The 22,167-nt window shown below is 40.1% G+C and overlaps 2 protein-coding genes across 2 annotated transcripts in view; one reads left to right on the plus strand and one right to left on the minus strand.

Annotated features, from left to right (window-relative positions):
* The window catches only part of MPPE1 (metallophosphoesterase 1), a 33,486-nt gene extending 32,108 nt beyond the window's left edge, over window positions 1-1,378 (minus strand). The window contains exon 1 of the mRNA XM_032713615.1: window positions 1,298-1,378. The gene's annotated coding sequence lies outside the window, so the exon portion shown is untranslated. The remainder of the gene's footprint in view (window positions 1-1,297) is intronic.
* Window positions 1,309-21,812, plus strand: IMPA2 (inositol monophosphatase 2). Its single transcript, XM_032713628.1, has 8 exons — window positions 1,309-1,611; window positions 6,636-6,769; window positions 11,180-11,284; window positions 12,648-12,693; window positions 14,943-15,051; window positions 18,559-18,667; window positions 18,850-19,001; window positions 19,826-21,812. The coding sequence occupies exons 1-8, from the start codon at window positions 1,492-1,494 to the stop codon at window positions 19,939-19,941; spliced, it is 891 nt and encodes a 296-aa protein (XP_032569519.1). The 5' UTR covers window positions 1,309-1,491; the 3' UTR covers window positions 19,942-21,812.
* Window positions 21,813-22,167: the final 355 nt, after the last annotated feature.

Genomic DNA, 22,167 nt, shown 5'->3' on the forward strand with positions numbered 1-22,167 from the left:
GATTGACAGCCTTGCTGTCTTTGTGCTATCCACAGCCAGAATAGCACAATTTACAAATTTAAAGAATGAAGTTGAATTCTTGTGCTACAATCCATGAAGTCCAGTCACTTGCTCTAGAAGGAAAAGGTCCAAGTGTTTTATTTTAAGAAGTGTCTATTATTTTTGTGAACTACATATGGCAGGAGTGTCCCTCTCATCCCAAAGTCATCTGTGTCCTACAAGATAAACAATACAAGAAAATAGATCTAGACTTAGGGTCTGTTATGTTAGCTAAAATGCCCAAGTCAATTTAATTTAGCCTAGACTCTAGAAGAATAATTAATTTTGTGTTCAGAGGTAGTAAGTGGTGGTGTTATGCAGTTTTCTTCATGCAGATGTGTTCACCACTAAAGCATATCTATTCTAGCCCTGAAAACGAAACCCTCAACCACAAAGCAGGTGGTAAAGACAATAGCAGGTTTCATACACTCGATGTACTTAATGCATCTTTCAAAAAGCTACGCTGATGGACCCAATCCCTGGACTCTCTTTTTTCCCATTCACTGCCAAGTGTGCATCAGAACAAGTCATTTGGAAAAACCTCACTCTGACAGTTAAAGTGTGTGTTCCCAACACTCCCTCGGTGTTTTAAGTACTACAGTCTGACTGCTCTATTGCATAAGCGTGTATTCATTGTGGGCTGCCCTCCTTCTCCAAGGCGGACCCAGAATCCCTCAGCTATCTGTCCCCTACTCTGCCGACTCAAACGCATGGCAATTTGGCTTATACAGATTCTGGAACTGTGAGTTCTGAAATCTCCTCATCCTTGATAAATCCAAAATGACACACGAAGCCAAGTGAAAAATCTGAAGGTCAATGTATTTCTCACCACACATGTGAACTCTCAAGCACTGGCAAGCTGCTGAACTTTAAAACCTGAACTGCCCTTTCCACTCCCGAAGCCGCTTTTCCCCCACTTTCCCTCTTCACTCCTGAGATGGCCGATGCCAGCCTCCAGCTTTTACCCCAAAGTCCCGGTAACGCTGACAGCCGGGCCCCCGTTTTCCGGGATCGCCCTGGGGAGACGGGGGCAGCGGTGCCCCTCCCGGGAGCACGGCGGCTCCTCATCTCTTGGCAACCAGGAGCACCCCATCCCTCCCCATCCCGGCGGTACCGGCGCCATGTCAGGCGGGGCGCCGGGGCACGGCGATGGCGGTGCGGCGCATCCTGCCCTCCGCATCCCGCCCTCCGCGGCCTCGTCGCTGCTCCCCGCGGCACCCCCCGCCTCCACCGGCCCTCCTCCGCCCCGGGGGCTCACCTAGAGTCAGCGCCCAGCAGCCGCGCCTTCCCCATTGAGCGCGGCGGCCGCCTCCCTCCGCCCCGCTGCGCTCGGCGGGGCGGTGCCGGGGCGCGCAGTGACAGCGCCGGGCACCCTCCTCGGCGGGCGCTCCTGGGCGGGCAGCCGGGCCCCCCGCGCCCCCCGGCCCCGCTCCGGGCAGCGCAGCCGCCGCGATGAAGCCGTGCGAGGAGGACGAGGAGGAAGGGCGGGCGGCGGCGGCCGCCGGCGGCGTAGGGGACCCTTGGCAGGAGTGCGCGGAGGTGGCGGTGCAGCTGGCGCGCCGCGCCGGGCAGGTGAGACGGGGCCGGCACCGCCGGGACGGGCTGAACCGCCGCGGGGGGAGCTTTCTCCCGGCGCGGGTTAAGGAAGGGCCGTGCGGGCACAGAGCTGGGCAGGGGGAGGAGGACGGCAGGGCTCGGCGCCCGCTCTGCCGGCCCACCGCCGAAGCCCTCGGCCGGTTCCCTCTGCCGCGGGAGGGATGACGGCCCTGCGGTCTCCATCTCTCGGGGGGCCTCATCCCCTGGGGGCCCCATCCCTCGGGGCCATTTCCCTCGGGGGGCCCCGTCCTTCGGGGGGCCCATGCATCCGGGGGCCCATCTTTAGGGGCCTCCTCCCTTTGGGGCCCTATCCCTCGGGGCCCCCATCCCTCACGGGGCCCCCGTCCCTCGGGGGGCCCCATCTCTTGGTGCCCCATCCCTCGGGGGCCTCTGTCCCTCGGTGCCACTTCCCTCGAAGGTCTGTGTCCCTCGGGGCCAACATTTGTTTTTGAGCAGCCTGTGCAGAGGAAAATAGTCATGTTGGGGAGGTTTTGTCTTGTTATATATAGCACAGTGTTCAGAGTGACTGAAATTCACTTGCTGGGGACAAGTCAGCTGTGTCTTCGGCAAAGATATTTAGCTTATTTCAAATCCGTGTTTTGACACAGCAGAATGTTAATCATCTCAGGAGACATCCTGGCCCACACTGTATGCAACAGCAAAATTTCCACCAGGTCTAACAGATTCAAGAAGTAGGATCAGCAGATTGTTTGGTTGAGAAATTGGGTAAAACACAAACACGAGTGACATGTATTTCTTTCTTGCTTCCATTCTGCTCTGTTTTGAAACAAACTTTGTACCTATACACTGTGATTTAAGGGGCCCCCCTTTCTATCTTGAATCCAGGACCCATAACTTTTCCTTAATACAGTGTTAAACATATTTTCTCCTTAGTAGAAAACATGCACAAAGATGAACAGAATGCCAGAGGAGAGGAGACTTGCTTTAATAATGCAAGGGCTAAATGGATAATCCAAATCAGGATGACAGGTCATGCACTCACAGACTCTCAAAACAAGAGTTTCTCCAGCATACTCATTCTGCCAACCATTTCACAAGAGAGACTCATGACTTGCTCAAGACTCCACACCTTGTTTCTCAAAATATCAATTTGTAAAGACAGCTGTAACCTTCTCTAGTCATTTCACTCAGTCAGAAAATCACAGCACCTTTTCCTAGAATAAATAAACATCCCAGAAGACTATTCCTTGAATCTTTTTAGTTCACAGTTTGCCATTTCTATCTTGCAAGTGGCAGGAAATAGCTGATTCCTTGACAGGCCAAACTTAAGCCAGCCAAGGATGTTGTTTAATAGGACTTTGGAAACTGGGTATTTTTTTAGTGTTATTAATTTTGTCGCAGTAAGGATTGTTTTTGTTACAAAAGGCATCGGAGATCCTTGTAGCAGAAAAGGTGCAGGTAGGGCTGTATCTTCTATTTAAGCGTCAATCCAGCTATTGCCAAAAGAAGCTACAGGTAAGGATGCAAAATGCAGTGTAACATGGGTTTAATAGGACTGGATTTTTGTTGAAAACTGACTGATAAAAATGGGGGTTATTTTCATCAGCAGTTTTCTGGTCTCCCCTTTTGGCTTACACAGCTGTTTGGTTTATATTACATTATGTTTCGTGAGTGTAAGTAAAATACATCTCCTTTCCACAGATAGGCATCTGTACTCTGTAATAGTTTCTTCTGAACTTAAAAGAGCAATAAAGAAGTGATTGCTTGAGTATGTGTCAAAAATTATGTTGCTGGAGTAACGAATATTACTAGGTTAAAATCATTGCCTCTTTGCCCATCCTGTTACTTAGTTCTCTTACGAAATATCACAGGCTCTCATTAAATATATAGGGACGTTTCATATTGAGAATGGCCACGATTTTGTAATCTCTGTAATTGACCTGCTTTAAAATTATGTCTAATTCACTCTATAAGGCCACATGTAACTGCACTTTTTCAGACTTCTCTTTTGTTTTTTCTGGGAGTAAACTCTCCTTGCTATGTTCGCTTGAGTACACCTGTAGGTTTAATATGACTTTTTGCACAAGAAAAGCAGGCACAACTAGTCTCTGCACCTTTGATAGTATTTGAAAGCACCAACTAATACTTACACAGTTCTCTCGAGTTGCAGAATTGGAAGAACTTCACCAAAACAATCCAGGTGAAAAAAAGAACCTGACACTAGAAGATAGCACGTTGAAGCCCACACAAACTACTTTTTTTCTTTTGATTTTCTCTTTTCTTTTCTTGCTGTAAAATCTCTGTAATCTAGGGACAGTCCATAATACAGTGATAAAATATAATAAAATACATTTACAGCCAGATTACAGGATCTTGGCTACCAATTTTGTTGTATAATAGTGATAAGATGCAGTCATCTCTTTCCATTTCATCAACCTGTAGTTCCTTTGGTCTTCTGCTTACCTGATGCCTGTGACCTAGAGTGAGACTTTTATGGAGCTCCGTGCCCAGCTGGAAAGACCAGGCAATTACAGGAGGTATCTACAAACCTTATTGTAAGGCTTCTGCAAGGAGACGAGTTGAGTGATGCTCTCAAAAGTACACTGAGGCACCGGGCTCTAACACTCTGTAGGCAGGTGATTTTCAGGGATTATTCAAGACAAATTGGATTCTGGGCTGTTCTGAGCTATTTGATCATTTTCTAAAAAGTAAAAGTTGTTTCATCAATTCTGCAGGAAATGTGTTCTTTGTGTGCAGCTCTGGCTTGGACTGCATACGTGTACAAGCTGGAGCAAATGCATATGAGCTCCCTTTGTAAGAGGCAGAGTTAGACCCATCTGTCCCGCGACATCACCTGGTACTGCGGATAAGACTCTAAAGATGTGGTGCCCATTTGTGGCTGGTGACCTCAGCCCAGCATCATGACTTCTCTCCTGCTCTCGAGGTTGCACAAAAGGTGGGGAGAGGCAGTCCAGTGTTGGGCTGGTAAATGTGTGTCATGCCTCCTTGGCATGGGCCCACAGAGGAGATGAATGAAAAGACCATCGGCCACCACTTTATATTGGAGTCACACTCCTGGTGCTTCCCACCTCCAAAGTGATGGGAGCCTCATGCTGGCACGTGCAGGCTACCAGGGAAATGGACAGGGTTAAAGTTAAAAATGGTCATGAACAACTGGGTAAAGGATCAGAAATGAGAAATGTTAAATTTGAAGCTGAGATGTGCAAAGGTCTGTATTCAAACAGGAGCAATCAAGTGCTGGAGCATATGATGAAATCAGCTTATTGCAGAGCACATCCACAGGAGAGAGGTTTCATCTCAGCTTTTCTTTTTGCAGCAAAGCTCAGGTGTGATCTCACTGCCCTGCTGAGCAGTAGCACATAGTGATTTGAATGGCTGCAAAAACATCCTCAATCTACTATGTATTAAAATGGAATAAAAGTCAAGAACTTGGCGTTGCAAAGAAGAAATTAAAATCTTCTTAGGTTCTGAGCAGTATAGGCAACACAAAAGTAAAGAAGAGCAATTAAAATAAAAGGTATCAGCATAGCAATTTCTTTTAGAATACACAACTGAGGTAGCTTGAGTGTTTTGCATTCTGCTTTGGACCGAAGAGAAGCCCAAGGGCCTTCCTGGAGCTGTGCTTTTATGCTTCTATGGTAAAACATTCAAGAAAACCACACAGGGCAGTGAGGGGAGTAAAAAGATTAGGTGTGGTTAATATTTTGATATACAATAATAAACTTTAGTACAAACTCAAACTGAAAAGTATTACCTGCCCATACAAGCTCAGTGTATAGGCACAACTGGTGTTTTATAGCTCACAAAAGAGAAACATTTGTCCAGATGCTTTCTGGACTAAGGCAAGAGTCAGCAATACCCATTACTTGTCAGAACAACCAGCACACCCTTCAAACACATTATTTCGTACTGTGAAAACCAAGAGCTGAAACTGAAATTTGTGAGTTTCTGGTTACCTTTCCCATGCATAATACGGCAGAACTGTGTTCTGTGGTCATCGAATATTTCTCAATGGTTTTAAAATACTTTGATCAATGGAAATTTAGATAAACAATTGACAGGACTTGGAATATTAGTCTTGTTGCTGCTGGGTTTTGATAATATAATTCTACACAAATAAGTAGTACTTAACTTCTGCTTTGTTTTGGTTTTCCTAATTTCAAATAATTTATCATTTTTACCGGTTAAAAAGTGAGTTATCTCTTTTTGTGTCCTGCTCCTTTATTTTTCTTTTTAATGAAGAGGTGGGGGAAAAAAAACACAGAAAGAAAATGGGGAAAATGGGAAAAATCTTTCATTAATTGTTTTCCCATATGTGCATTTGCACTTGATGTGGTTTAGTTCAGAGTTCAGAGCTTGTAACAGTAAAACCCTTGAGAATGAGATAAAAACTTTTCCAGAAGAGAGTCCAGGTTTAGATAGTTGGTTTCATATCTGGGGAAAAGTCTAAATTTTTGTTTTTGTTAAATATATAGCAGTTCTTTGGGAACTAGTGGGTGGTCAGTATTTGAAGTTCCAAAAACCAATGAGAAAAAAAAAACTGTGTGTCTTTGTTGGCAAAGAAAGAAACTAGTGGAGTTTGCCTTATTGCATGTCTTTTAAAGTAAGAGAGCAGTGGGATATTAGCCCTGTAAATTAAAAAAAAAAAAAAAAGGAAAAAGAAGTTTCTGTGAAAAAAATCCTGAACCTCAAGGGTTTTTCTTATCTTATATATTTTTTTGGAATTTTCTAAATCATGAGGACTGCTATCATCCTTTTATTTCATTAGTTGCATCCCAGTCATCAATCCTTTTCTGAACTGCCAGGAGCGGTTTTTCCAGAATGATTCAAAATGCCTTGTTCCCAAAAAAATACTCATTAGCTCAGAAGGATTTTTCATCAAAAGAATTAGAACAGCCTCTGGTAGAATTAGGCCTACAGCTGTTTTTCAGGATTAGCTTTATTTTTCAGTAAATATATTATTTTAGTATGCATAGGCTGAGTGCCCAACAAATCTGATTTATGAACTTCTGTTTCAGATTATTAGGAAAGCTCTCACAGAGGAAAAACAAGTGTCCACAAAGACATCTGCAGCAGATCTTGTGACGGAAACTGATCATTTTGTGGAAAATTTAATTATTTCTGTTCTGAAAGAGAAGTTTCCCTCCCACAGGTGAGTGCCTATAGTAAGACACTAGCAATGACCTTTGTTTGTCCTTTCAGTGCTGCATATGTGACTGGCATTTAAAGGGTATTTTAAAAGTCTGTATATCTTTCTTAGATATTAGCCTACTGTTGTTGGACACTTTCATAGGACTCCTATTTTTAAAAAAGTACCATTTCTCTATACTTAGTGCTTTATATTTTCTAATATTTATGTTTCTTGATATATGTATTTAGTAGCAATGTTTCCCCTGTAGGGACATCATGTGTGAAGGTTTCATATGGATCTCCATGATTTTCAGACTACTGATCTGTTCCCTGTTGTATAAAAATGATGCTAAAGATATCTATAAAAATATAGCTGAAATATGTGATAGCAAAGGTCTGAACCTGCAGACCTTTCCTTCACTTCCTTTTGCCATCATACACACGTTTGCCAGGTCAGGACAATATCATATTTAATCATATAGAATCCCAAAATCAGGGAGAAGCAGGGATTTTTATCATCATCATGATTTGGTGCCTATACATAAACAGGTTATAAATTACTACATGGGGTGTTAACCCAAGGTTTTAAAAATGGATCAGATTGTTGACTCCTCTTGAATTATTCTGGCCAACTTGAAAATAACAACTCTCACTGCATGCACAGGTTAGAGAGAGGTTTTGTATTAGTTGGCCAGGTTTGGTTGGCTGCAGAGACTCTGCAATTGATTTCTACATTTGACTTCAGTGGATAAAATTCATCTTCCCACAGAACCTGTGTGTGCCTTAATTACTGTGTGACTTCCTTCTAACTGCGTGCGTCTCTGGTGCAGATGAGCCTTGCATTCTAGCGCTGTGCAGAAATCAACAAAGAAGAAAATCTGGAGGGCTCAGCTACTAATCTGATTGTCGGCGATGCTGCTGGGCAAAAAAAACACCACCATAAGAAGGAGCAGAAAGAATATTTTATACTAAATATGGCTTTCTAAACACGTGTTGTGTGTGATGGCATATTGAAGCAGTAGTACTGAACAGCATAATGTGTGGTTCTTGGCTGTGATTTGCTAGGGAGTGCCAGGCTTTACAAGCCTGTCATTTGTGTAATATTCCTTCTACTATTGCTGGCTGTGCTCTTTTCTCATCTCCGCTCTTACATTAGGTTTTTTTTCCTTGAACAGTCTGGCAGAGAAAGTAAAACATACACATTTCACATAAAATAAGAATTGTCAGAAGCACTCGGATTACTCGGAATGGGAACAAAAGTTGTAAGGTCAACTTGAACCCAGGAACTGAAAAATCCTTGACTCTGTCAACTCCTCACAATTAACTTCTGACTTTATAAGTAAATGAAGGAATTGCCATTTCTTCAAGACAAGTATTTTTTTTTATATTTGCCGTAGGTTTTGGATAGAATTTATTCAGATTAAAACTAAATTTAATTAGACTAGATTAAAACACTTGCAGTGAGGAGTCTACAATAGCAGGCAAGGGTTAAATTACAGTGCAATGCAAACATTAAAAGATCATTTAAATTGCATTCAGTCTTTCCCCTAACCTGGCTGTTGAAAGCAGCACTGAAGATTTCTGTTATTTCTTCTTGTTCTAAATCATCTTGATTCTTATGGTCTCTGAATAAAAAAAAACGTATTTTAGGAGTTAGAAAAATGAAAAGGGATCTTATTAGAATCTGTACCATTTGCACTGTGGCAGTGATGAGTCTTGACATATTGAAAATGTACTCAAAAGTAAAGAGAAATATTAGGAAAATCTGTTCAAAAGGTAGTTCTGTCCCTTGTTCCTTTCTTCTCTCTTCTTGGCTGAGTGATATATATCATGTTCCTTCATGCTTCACTCAAATTTTCATCTGTGCTCGCTCTTTAGTACTCTGTTATGGTCCATATGCGTCTTTTCAAAAGGATATTTTTTTCTGATAAGTCTTTGAGTTGTGGGTAGGCACAGCCAGAATACCAGGGGCTACTGGTTGAAAAAGGCTATCCTACCATTTACACGTGTTATTGTTACACAAGCATCCTTTGTATTATTCGTGGCCTTAAATCTGTAGACATTAAAACCAGGACACAGCAGCTAAAGAGGGTGACATCCAACCCTAGCTTCCCAGCTTTCTGCCCTCAGAGCCCCATAGGGGATTAGGTGAGGGACAGCCCCAGCTTGAACCTCTTATACCTCACAGGGTATCACTCCTGCTGCAGTTTATGCGATGTTACAATTTCCCTGCTGTTCCAGCAATGAATTTCAGAGCGGCACCATGGTATGAACAGATGTACTCTAAGGCTTGGCTAAAATTACTAGACTCATTTTCAGTGGGAGTAAACTGTAATCCAGATTTGAAGAGAGGTCGGCAGAGCTGGCAGGATGTCATATGAAATTAACTGTTTTAATAAGATGGCTACCCCTCCCACTTCTCAAGCTGTTCCTAAGATTTGGTCTCCAGTACTTCACGCTGAGTGTTTTGCTTAGTTTGCGGGTTTTTAGAGGACATAGAACGACGCATTTGATGTTGACCTTGAGGGACTCTCACAGTTCCCAGTGCTGTAGAGCAGCAAGGGCTTTTTTTTAACCTATCAGCCCAGATTTCATAAAATGTGCACCTAATTTGTCCTACATTTTGGAAAAATTGCCCTTGAGCATGAAGACTTTTATCAATAGCACTGCTGTGCCCCAGCTTCATTTTAGCATTTCTGAACCCAAGGACTGCAGCATCACACCCCCGCTGTAAGAGAAAGGTGAGGGACAGGCTTGCAACACTTGAGGGCAAATCATCTTACACAAAAATACTCCTGTCTCTAAAGAGGTTCTCATTTCACCTTTCTTTGACTGGCAAGACAGTGGCTACAGTTCAGGCTCTGGCAGGGGGAGCTGGCAGAAGGCTGAAGCAGAGGCATAGTTTATGTGGAAGGTGGACAATCTGAAATGGGATGTAAGCTGCTTCAACTGCAAGATGAGCTTCCTCTGCAGCTAGCAGCACAAAGTGTGTGGTTGGGTTTAGGTGCTAATTACAGGATTTTTAAAAGCCAAAGTCAAATGATACAGCACCAACAAGACAAAATAATGGAATATTTACAGCGAGGAGTCTGCAAAGTGTTACGTTAAACTGAGAATTTCAAACACTTGTTCAAGTATTTCTCATTTCTCAGTTGTACAGGAACATTTTGTCCTTCAGTTGTTATCTTTAAGGGAGATGAAAATAGTAACAAACACTTCCTAGTTCCCTTTTCATACCGACTGGGGGTCCATAATGCCATCAAAATAGTCTGTTTCTACAGAGGTCAAGGCAGAGTAACATTTGGAAAAGTCAAGAAGTCTCCTCCTGTGCTCTCTGCAGAACATTTTAAGCTCATGGTTGCAATTGTTATCTGGAATCATGCAGTACATGGTGAAGACACAAAAGAAAATAGCTGCTGCTCTAGTCCTAGGGAGGCAGCTGTTTCTGCAAAAGACATTTTCTCTTTATTTTATCCATTTTTTTTCTGTTTGTGTCTTTGAGATAAGCTTTTTTGTCCTCAGGTATTTGCAGGAACTCTGAATACCATTACCAGTTGTTCGAATGTGAAACCACCAGCCAGATTCAGTACTAGCAGTTGGATTCCATACCTTCTGTATATATAGGGCTTTATGAAAACCTGTGAGAGCAGCACCTGCACAGCTCTTATAGAAAGAGATCCTTAGCAGTTTGTGGGACAGCAGGGATAATTAAGGTCAACAGGAAATATGCCAGAACTGGATGTTTGTTTCCCAGGGAAAAAGGAGAAAAAAATTGCTAAAAGAAACTGGGACAGAACAGAAGAGAATATGACCTCAGATTTCATTTTGTGCCTTATGCATCCAAACAACAACAACAAAAAAAATAATAATTTGTTGATTTTTTTCTGGGTCATGGGAAAAAGAAAGTTCAGCTTTGTAAACCTTTTAATTTCCTGAACCAGAGTGTAAAATTCAAGTAGGAGCGAGACTGTGGATTTTCAAAAAGTGCATTATTTCCTGCTGACTGAATTTGACTGCAAAAGAGAAGGAGGTACAGTTTGCAGTTTATATTACTTACTGCAAGAGACAGGCCTAACCCACAAAATTACATTCTGCATAACAGAAATCTTCTAGAGTTCGAAGGATGCTAGTTCAGATCCATTTCTGCATTCATTTTCATGACTTTCTTAATGATATATTGGGAAAGTGAAAATAAATAGAGTTCTTTTTTACCATGTAAAATAGTATGCTATAGATTTGAGAACTCTCCTTCGAAGTCTCTATGAAAGTTCCTAATTCCTAAATTAAAAAAAGCAATATGTGTGTTTACATTTATGCAAAAATGTTATATATAGAGAGAAAAATTATCTCTTGAAAGATGGAATTGTATTTTCCAAGTTACATATGTAAGCTAATGTTCTGGGATACTTATTTTATCCCATACCAAATGCAGGTTTATTGCAGAAGAATCCACTGCTGCAGGTTCAAAATGTGTCCTCACCGACAGTCCGACCTGGATTATTGACCCTGTTGATGGAACGTGCAACTTTGTGCACAGGTAAATGGACAGTGAACCGGGAAACACATCAAAAAGCAACATGTAGCTTCTCACAAGTCAACCCTTCTTCTTGGAGGTGCTTTACCATGGTAGGTTTGTCCCTTTGACTCACAAGTAGGAGTCATCCCTTTATCTCTTTGTACCTCGCATAGTGTATCTGAGGGAGGCTGTGTTTGTGCTGGGGAGAGCTCTACACTGTTATCTGAAGGTAAGCTGAAGTTTCTGCTGACTGCCTAATGACCCAGAGCTCTTGCCTCACAGCTCGTTTATATATATAACCACATGTGAACGTGCAGAGACTTGAGCTGAACTGGAGGAACAAGGCTGTGCTATAATGACACTTGGCCTAACGCCTTATGTGGCTTTTACACATTCCTTTTAGGAGTGGTGTTTTCTCCTTTTCAAACACAAATGCTTCATTTGTCCCCGGGAAGTACAACTACGGCACGTATGTAGAGTAGAGCTGAAGACTAAGTACAGAGATACTGGTTTTAATTTTCTAAAGTACCTCTGCAAAACGAAATCTAGGGGTCATTACTGCAAAAATGAAGAGTTTTAATTCATCATTTGAATGCTAGGAGTTGTAAACTAATGACTATTCATAATATTTCTAAATAAAACTCTTCACTATGCTCTACCTTACAGTTAGTGGCTGAAAGTAACTGCCTGTATCATAAAAAAAAAAAGGCATTTCCTTGACTTTTAGTGCAATTATACAGAATTCAAGGGAAGGTGGGGTGTCGTGTGATGATGTTTCATGCAATTAAGTGAAATTTCCTCTTTCTAGCAGTATTTTCTGGACTTCTGAAGCCCTTTTTAAAACATGTTTTTAAGAAATGAATTTATTTCATCGTTTAAAATGCAAGAATTATACCGTAATCAAAAGGACCAAATTAAGTACATGATCATCACTTTGCAAAAAGTGAGCGTAGAGGAACTGGTTTCTTTTTATGTTGATGTTAGCAGCAAGTTATCTCCATGCTACTTAGTTGCTGTCTCAGATGCATAACTTGAACAAAATGTGCTCTTAAAAATGATGGCTTGTTATAACGTTAGTGATTTTATACTGGATAATTCAATTACACTAAAGCAAAAAAATCACTAAAATATACAACGTGTTTAATATAAAAATTGTGATGTCTTCATGTGTTTACTTCTTGCCTTCTCCAATGTTGTTACATTTTTAAAGGAACTGACAAAGTTAAAGAGGCTGACAAAGGAGAAATAGTACAATGTCAAGTGCATTTTGCCACAAGTAAGCTCACAGAGCTCCACGTGGGGTTTTGTTGCCTAAGGGAGTTGCATAAGGAGTAAGTTGAGAGATTTTTTTCATCCCTAATACTTCACTGCTTATTTTTCACAGATTTCCAACAGTGGCAGTAAGCATTGGATTTGCTGTTAACAAAGAGGTATGAAGTATGTTCTTTAAGAGAGTTGGCTAGAAGCCTCAAAACCATGTGGGAACTTTAAATAAAAAAGTTTTAAAAAATCAGTCACTACTCAGGTTTTTCCATGCTTTTTAAATGCATCTGATCACACTTTACTGATCTAAAATCTTAGTCCTGCAAAAGTTACGGATGCAAACTGGCAATTAAAAGAGAATTCTTATGAATTATTATAAATATTATAGGATTTATGTGGAGAAAAAGGGAGTACTGGTGTGAGCAAGGTTATGTTAGACAAAAATCATAGTAAGTTCAATATAGTGCTGCCTCTTCATAATTTGAACATATCTCCTGGTGTTCTTGTGTTATTTTTATTGCTTCTTTCCTGCTAGCAGTACCTGTGAAAGCTAACTCCTGCTATGAATCAATTTAGAACTGATTTTATGAAGAGTGCAAAATTATGGGCCTAGTTCATTTAATCTGCCTTTATATTTTTCTTAACATAGTAAAATATTTACCACATGAGAACTTGATTACAGCAAGGATGGGAGATTACCTAGACTTCATATGTGCCATATTGAGTTTCCTAGCTGTACTCATTCATGCTAGTGCCTTTTCTCCAGATGTTGCCAGTATACAGTTTGATATATACAGACTAACTAGCTATTCAAATTGCCAAGGAATGTGCCTCTTTCAGCCTAACTCAACAATCTTAAAAATAAGTATAGCTTTAAGTGAAGCCAGCAAGAATTCTGTTAAGTAACAACCTAGTTTTCAGATGTGCTAGTACCTCATACTGATTTAAACAGAATAATGTTGTGTACTTCTTTGGTTAGACTTTTCAAACATGGAAACTGCAGAGAAATACTTCCATGCTTTTCTGAAATATATTCATTCCCAGAGGTCCTTTTGAATACTACATATTATTACCAGACAGTTTTCTCTAATATTTATGTTTTCTAAAACACCGTCATGATTTTGATGCTGCGTATTTTGGGTTATGTAAACTAAACAAAGCTGAAACAAAAATAAAGAATGATGTTAAATCTCCCTCAGTAAACAAATGGAAAAAGCAGAAAAAAGTAGTAAACTGAAAAGGAGCCAAAGTACACACAAGGGAACTGGCCTGAATATAAGCCTTGAATGTACCGAAGAAATTCCTGCAGATGTCTTCAGGGAAAGACACTATTAATAGTGTGTTCCTCAAAAAAACCCCTTGGTTTAGATGGGACCTCAGGGTAGGGAGTGAGGACAGTCTATTTCCTTTGAATTGTCTTTGATGAACAAGGAGTGCAGCAGGAGAAGATTTCGAGTCTAGAACATCTGAGATGTTTTCTTGACCCTGTTGCCAACTTCTGACACCTTGGGCAAGTCACTTAGTTTTTGTGCACCTGTCCACCCCTAAATTAAATAATGCTAATAGTACTTATCTAGGGGTGATTTTCAGAGCTGACCTTTGGAATTTGTGATGTGCTTTAAAATCTTGTGCTGAAACCCATTAAAGTAATGGAAATTTTAAATACCAAGGGTCAAATTTGGACCCTCTTCTCACCAGTAAACAGAATCTCCCACAAAAATTCCAGTGTTGCACATTCTTAAGCTTTCATTGAGGGTCACAGTATTTGCTATTTCTGTCCAAATTCCTTCTCTTGCAGTCCTGTGACTTCAAGAGATTCTCACTTTTATGTGAAAACAAAAGAATTTTGCAGAGAAACATTTGAACAAGTGACCAGAGTGTACTGCTTTGCTTGAAAAGGCAGGCAAATTAAATGCACCACGAAAGTTGAAGTGCATACAAAAGCATCCACTGTTAATGAACAGTGTGCCATGGCTTCTGATTTAGATGCTTGACTGATCAGGGTCCAGCCAAAGTCAGTGGGATTACTTCAAAGTGTAACTGCTCACCAGTGAAAGCAAAGCATTCAGAATCTTACCTTAGAGGACTTGCATATTTTCAGTAAAGACATACAATTGAATTTGAAATCAACTTGGCACTTAAGCCATTCTCATATGATCAGAAACAAGCTGCAAGTAAGAGTTTAGAGGATCAGGAACACATTGCATTAACTTTTCTTTATAAACTGAATTTTATATGACCTATATCTCAATATCACAGTAATAATAAAAATATTCCAGTTTATTAGCATCAATATAATCTTTGATTATGTGTACCAATTAAAAATATTGCTGATCTTTCTGCCATTAGTAGTTGTTTATATTTATGATGAGTAATTTGAGTTGCATTCATTTCTTTCCTTTTCAAAATCTTAAAGCTTGAATTTGGTGTAATTTACCACTGCACTGAAGAACGATTATACACTGGTAGAAGAGGTCAAGGGGCATTTTGTAATGACAAAAGGCTTCAGGTATCAAAAGAGACAGGTTGGTCTAGATTTTGTTAGAACTCTAAAAGGAATATGTTAATTTTGTTTCAGAGTTGTTGCAAATCATCATTAGGATAATGAACATCATTATCCTGATGGAAAGTATTTCACCTGCATGATAATTTTGTTGTTTTGTGTTTGTTTTTTTCTGAAAAACCACAACTTTCCTCCTTTTCTTTTTAAAATATACATCTGAATATGAACTATTTAAATAATCCTAAATAATTTTGCTTCACAACCATTGTTTAAAATAAGGAAGAATGTGTAGATTCACCAGTTTCATTCCAGCTGTACACTGGCATAACTTTTTATAAGCAAGATGCAATGGGAATGGTGAATCAAATTCACAGTACTATAGCGGCTGTTATTCACTTATTCTCCAATAAACTTTTATGTCACAAAGTGTATTATGTCTGTAGGCATACGTGCTGACAGTAAACTAAAGGATGCATGTTTCTTTAGGGGTTCTCTAGCAGCTTGCTCTTGCATGTGAGGTGTTTCGATGTACAGGTAGCCAGCAACACCTCGTCAACACTTTAATAGAATTCTTTTATTGGTGAACCAGGTCATAGATCTATCTGTTTGCCTAATGATAATAGATAACAATAATCTGATGTGTGTAGAGAAGTTTTCTTTTAGTCAATTAAAATGCAGAGGAGAGCATAACACTCAGTTGTAGGCAGAAGCAGACATATGCCAAAAATGTACATCACTGTACACAAGAGATGGTAAAAATTTCTCCCCAAAGAGATTTAATTAGCTTAAAACACAGTAAATTCAAGCAATTTAACCTGGAGATTTCCTTAATACCCCAAGCAGACCCTGCATCAAAATTTCGCTGAAATTTGGGAAGTTTGGCTATTCACCTAAATTAGTAGTAATCTGGGGTCTCCCTATTTGGAGACATGGAGCAATATGTAAAGTCAATGACCCCTAAGATTTTCATCACTAATTATACCTCACATTTTTGTCAGTGCTCAAATATCTCATATTCCACAAAAGCCCACGCTGGCAGAGACTTATTAGGAAGAACTAGGGGTGCTCCCAGCTGGGCTGGATGAACCACTGTTGAAATGGCTGGACTTTCTTTTGCGGTCGGAGAGTTCTGGTTTCCAGTTGATCAAGGAGCAATTTTGGCACATGTCACTTCTGTCTTCCTGCCTCTGGACATCTGATCTATGTGGGTGTCTAGAACATAGCAAGGGAAGTAGACCTTCTGCCCTTCCAAATGCTTTGAAATTTTCTTTCGTTTTGAGATATGTCATTTGGTTGTGGGAAATTTTCACCAGTGAAGCTGGATCTACTTTAGTATCACTTCTACTGATGTTTTGGGTGTTTTAAATCACAGTTGCTCTGTAAGGGCTGTGGCTTCAGTGAAATGAACCAGCCCTGGAAGAGAGACTGTGTTTCCCTGCACACACCACTGGAACTGAGGTGGCCATGATGTGTTTGAGATCCAAGCTGTCATGTTACTTCCTGCCTTTTGTTTCAGGAAATGTGACCGTTGTATAACATTGATGTACTCTGTACATTCATTGTTCAGATTTAAACAACTGAAATCACAGCCCAGGCAAACACTGTTCTTTGTAAATGACCAATTTTTTAGAGGTCTGGTATGGGAGTCCAGGGAGCTGGGATACACTTAAATGAAGGATCCATTTTCCCTTTGATCTTGAGTGATACTGTCTTCTCATGCTTAGATTCACATCAGGCCTTACATGTGCTAATACTATAAATGTATTTTCTTTTTTTAATCTCTTGTGGTCAACAGAAGTGCTCTTTTCCTCATAAATCTATCCATATCACTGTTAAATCTCTTCTACCAAACCTGCTTATTTTTTGGCCTCTGTCAGAATGAGGAATAGTCAGTAAATTTGATCTTGTATCTTGAATTCCTGAAATCCCATCGAGTCTTGTGATCAGCCAGCTCCTTTTCCTAAGCAGACACTTCCTTCTTACTTGCCTTAGTCTCTTCAACCAATTTCTCCCTGTAGCCTTGATGAAAATCAGAGATCCATTTATGCATTAGAAATATATTTAATAACTCAAAAGAACAAGTATCTTAGTCACAACCTAACAATGACTGGTGTGGTGTGAATGCTTGGTGCGTTTTAGCAATGAGGTGTGCATTAAATGGTCTCTAATTGTAAATTGGGTCTATTATGGAAAATAAGCTAAGGCAGATTGCTTTCACCATCCAGAGTTTTCAGTAGTAGCTAAATAACAAATACCCTACAGCATGCCTGGATTGGTGGTTTTATATTTTAATGCAGTAGCTTAAAAAATGGTTGTTAAGTCTATGTTCCTATGGTTAAGATTTGTGACACCCGGTAACTTTTAATCTAATTGCATACCTTTTACTCACCAACCATTTTACCACATTGCTTGAATCCATAATGTTCATCTCCAATACTAAATTCATTGGCAGCCTGGGTAATTAAATGTCTCACTCCAGCCTAATTTGCCTTCGAAAACCTCCTTGCTACGTCTGCTGAGAACTTTCAGCTTATGCAATTAGCTGTAATAAGCAGGTAGATGTTCCCTATCTGAATGAATGCCTCGCCTCTAACCCAGGATAGAAGGTGACACCTGACATTGGGCACAGCATAGTTAGTGAGTAATCAACCGCTAAACCTTTGAGTTTTGTCATCTCTCTAATGCCTCTGAGTTCAGCTGGCACAGCAGAAGCAGGGACACTTGGCATTTGATCAACCACCTCCACCTACATTGGCATACGCTTGTTATAGACTGGCAATATTGAGATGTCACGTGAGGACTACTTCAAGAGCTTTCAAGTCACTGTGAGTCTCTCCTTTGACTGTGCACAAGGCTGATACCTTCACCTGCTCTAGGTCAGAATTGCCCTTGCTGAACACAAGACAAACAGAGCATTCATATGTTATTATGAATAAAGATACTGCTTTAGTTTGTGATAAGAAGGGATTTCTTTTAGTCATAAAGTGTCTTCAGTCTTTGAAATGTTGAAATGAGCTACTACTGAGTGACTGGTGATTTAGTCAGAAACATTTTTTTCCTCTTACTGTGCTCCTAGATGTTTAGAATTGGTTAACAAATTACAGTAAAATTCCCTATTCAAGAACCATCCTGTTTTTAAATATGAATATATTATCATCATTAATAGTTACTAGGTCACTGGATTATTTTTAGTCGACTGCTAATATTAGTGAATTTGCCAAAAGGTGACCAATCAATGAAATAAAACAATGTATGGAAAGAGAAGGAATGTAAGAATGCATTCTTGGTTTTAACCTTCCTGTTCTTTTTCTTTTAATATACTTAGAGCAGACCATTTGATATGAAAAACCTAATTTTGCTTGAATGTTTATGCAAAGTTGCCACTTACCTATGAAAGAGTTTGGGGTAGAAAAAGGGACATGAAAATTATTTTTGTGTGAAAAGTCCATTAGTGTTTAACTTAAAAACGAATTTACAGAACCTACCTGGAAGCTGTTGAATTAATGGAAACATCTCCCTGCCATTGCAGATATCTCGAAGGCCTTAATTTTAACAGAAATTGGTCCAAAACGTGACCCTGCAACTTTGAAATTGTTCCTTGGTAACATTGAGAGATTGCTCAAGGCCCAAGCACATGGGTAAGATACTTTACAATATATGTCTCACATTTGTGATGAAAAAGTCATTAAAACAAGTAGTTTTTTTTAAAAAAAAAACCAACCAAACAAGTGTGTTGTACATTTTGTGATCTCAACACATAGGTTGAAATGAAAGGCATTTTCTTCTTTTTGTTACCATGTCCCCTTCTCATGGGGTTTAGGGTCCGTGTCATTGGGAGCTCAACCCTGGCTCTGTGCCACTTGGCATCCGGCGCTGCAGACGCCTATTACCAGTTTGGGTTACACTGCTGGGACCTGGCAGCGGCGACTGTCATCATTAGAGAGGCAGGTGGCACTGTGATAGACACTTCAGGTGAGCATATCCTTGTTTTCACTGACGTTTGGGGGATTGAGTGGCTACTTCAGGGCAACTTGCTACCTCAGAGCAGTCCTTCCCCTGTGATTCTATCTCGTTTCTCGCAGTATTCTGTAGAAGCATCTGTGCTCTCCACTAGACTGGCTGGTTATTCAGGACACACTCATGTAATTCCAGCCTGGGGTTTCATCACATCGAAGGTCTTCTGAGTCAAAATGTATTTCCATGACTTTGAGTAATTCCTTTAAAGCATCATATTTACAGTAAAGAACCAGCCCAGGAGATTGGTAGGTGTGCTCAGATTCCAAACACATTCAACAGACGCAACCTCCCAGGAAAGGAGGACTCTGAGGTATAAGTCTGAACATATATGACTGAAAACTAGTCAGAGGGAGTGAAGGACAGCACAAGCTCAGGATTATTACTTTATTCATTTAGATGGTACACATCTCAGAGTAATGGTTTACTGGTGACCAATACCTGGATACTTTGGAAAGATCTGGCAGATTAAGAGAAAGGCTATGCTGAATGAACTAATTTCTATTGTACCCCTTCCTGTTGCTAGAAGGGAATATTGCATTTATTGTTGGATGCTGAACAAATCTAGGCATTCACTGCTTCTCTTGCATACTTTGGCTCTGTACCTAGAATTTTCCAAAATAATTTTTTGCTGGAGATATCCAGACAGGAGTTGCCGAGTTAAGTTGTTCTTCCCACCCCAAAAGGATCTACATAAGAAGTTGTTTCAGTGTTTTTTGAAGCTATCTAATTACAACATGGCTTGTATTTAAGACAGTTCTTATTAATCCTCTTGTCCTCAGGGGGACCTCTGGATCTTATGTCCTGCCGAGTGATTGCTGCGGGCACTAGAGAGATGGCCATGTTCATAGCTCAGGAAATACAAACTATTCACTACAAACGGGATGACGAGAATTGAATACCTACATCATGGAGTTCGCCCTCCTGAACCATGTAACTTTTGCCAGATGGGTGGCTTAAAGGGTATGTGATTTGAGCAGGATGCTTTCTGTGGAGATTTTCCGTGTCAAATATTTTTTATAAATTTATTACGATGTGAGAAGGCATAGGGAGATTTTTAAACCTCTAAGAATTGTGTTTCCTTTTTAATATGTATCTCTTTCAGCAGTATCTTTTTTATAAGATAGTGTATTTTACTGGTAGTAAATTAGTCTCAAAATTAAGTTGTAATTTCATATCTGTGGGGCTGATATTTAGTCTTTTGTAACATGCAGCTAAAAATGGAACTTTATTTTTACAGATGCAGATCTCAGGTAAATGAGCTTTAGGACTGTAGTAAAGGATGAGTAGTTAAGATGTGTGCCTATAATACCCTTGTTCTATGATACTTAAGAATGCAATAAAAATGACATTGTTGTTTCCCAACTACGTCATAGCTATATATCCATATATGTACATGTATGTATGTTTGTGTGTGTGTATATATATATATATATATATATATATACACACTTATACATGTATATGCATGTATACACACACATACTCACGTGCATATGTTTATATATATGGATATCCTGGATGTTTACAGCAATTTAGAGAATGCATAGAAGAAAGCTAATATTGAAAGTTATTTTCAGGTAAAGAGTACAGGTTACTTAGGTGATTCTGGTCAGGGCTATCCAAATGGCAAATAGCAGAGCTGATCATGGAAAATGTTTAATTATTTTACAAACTGTCCAGCTAGTTTTGTTTCCCTTCATCCCTCTGCATGGGTATAAATCATACTATCCTACAGGCCTCTGTAAGATACTCCAACCTGCAAACACTTACTACCATAGAGTAATTATAGTTAAAACCAGGAATACTGAACTCAAACTGAGCTATTCACAGTATTAACTATGACACACAGTAGGAGGCCAGCAGAATAGAGCACAGTGTCAAGGAGCTGTTGATTTTAGAGAAACTTTGGGCAGAACAGCAGGATTTGGCCCCTTACAGGCAAGTGATTAAAAATATGCACAGAAGATATGCTTGCAAAAAGTTGTAAACCACATGCCCTTCTTGCACAAAGTTGTAATCACACTTTTTGATCAGAAAAACCTGTAAAATTTGTTACGTAGGTTTCCCAAATACACAGTTGTTCTCTGTCATTGTATCTAGCCAAGGTTATAATTTCTATTTAGATTATGTTTTAAATAAGGAGCACAGGGAAAGTACAAGTGTGTCCAGAAAAGTAGTTTATATAAAATCACTTCTATTTTATCTTCAAAAATTTAATTAAGAGGTATCTCTTTTTTTGCAAGAGTGCAAATTAAATAAAGGAATGAGCCAAAAAAGTTGGTTAAAATTTTGAACTTTTTTTATACACTGCATGTGTAGACTTTGTAAATGTGTTCAGATATCTGCCTAGAACAAACTAAACAGTATTTTTTAAAAATAACCTTGTGTGTGTTTCTTGCAATGAGAAATGTTTTTCACTGAATATAACAATTCTGTGTGAATTTTTGATGCTTTTTTTCATGAGAAATGCAAAGTATTGACTGTGTGAAGAATGTCTAAATCCAACTAAGCATTTAAGAGCTGATGGTTCTTACCAGAAAACCAATGTTTTCCGTCACAGTGATCAATGTTTTGTCACTGCTCCCTTTTACCCCTTCCATCTCTTTTTACCCTCCCCCCACCCCCAATTTGGAAATGAAGATTGTAAGCCCTCTGGGGCAGGGACTTTGGCTCTGGGTTTTCAAAGTGCTAATAGGATGAGATTCTGGTCCACGACTAGGCACTGAGGTGCTATAATAATACAAATAATAAATACTAATAGGCTTATTTGTCTCTTGTTGACTCTTCCCCCACTTTCTGAGCACAGAGGAGATCCTAGTGACAGATGCAGAGTTTGGTGGCACTGCTCTGATCCCAGGGTGCTTAGCCTTGGCAGCCGTGGGAGCAGCTGGAGCTTTACTCGGGCTTGTGCTGTGACTGTAAGCTCTGTAAGGAAGCTTATGCTGGCAGGGAGTCAAGTGTGGTGCAAGCTCGGCCCCACTTCATCCGCTCCCCCTCCTAACCCTGTCCCCCACCATTGCTCTGGGAGAGGAGCATGTGTGAGAAGCAGCTTCATGGCTCCAGCGAGGTTTCCCAGCAGCTCAGCCCACTTGTACAAAGAAAGTCTCTGACCCAGTTAGGG

Source organism: Chiroxiphia lanceolata, chromosome 1 (assembly GCF_009829145.1).
Source record: "Chiroxiphia lanceolata isolate bChiLan1 chromosome 1, bChiLan1.pri, whole genome shotgun sequence".
Lineage (NCBI taxonomy): Eukaryota > Metazoa > Chordata > Aves > Passeriformes > Pipridae > Chiroxiphia > Chiroxiphia lanceolata.

Bases quoted from the DNA above. Each gene is read 5' to 3' on its own strand.
- IMPA2 (XM_032713628.1), top strand. From the start codon at position 1,492: ATGAAGCCGTGCGAGGAGGACGAGGAGGAAGGGCGGGCGGCGGCGGCC. The intron at 15,052-18,558 runs GTTGGTCTAGAT...CTGCCATTGCAG, and splicing joins TCAGGTATCAAAAGAGACAG to ATATCTCGAAGGCCTTAATT. The intron at 19,002-19,825 runs GTGAGCATATCC...TCTTGTCCTCAG, and splicing joins CACTGTGATAGACACTTCAG to GGGGACCTCTGGATCTTATG.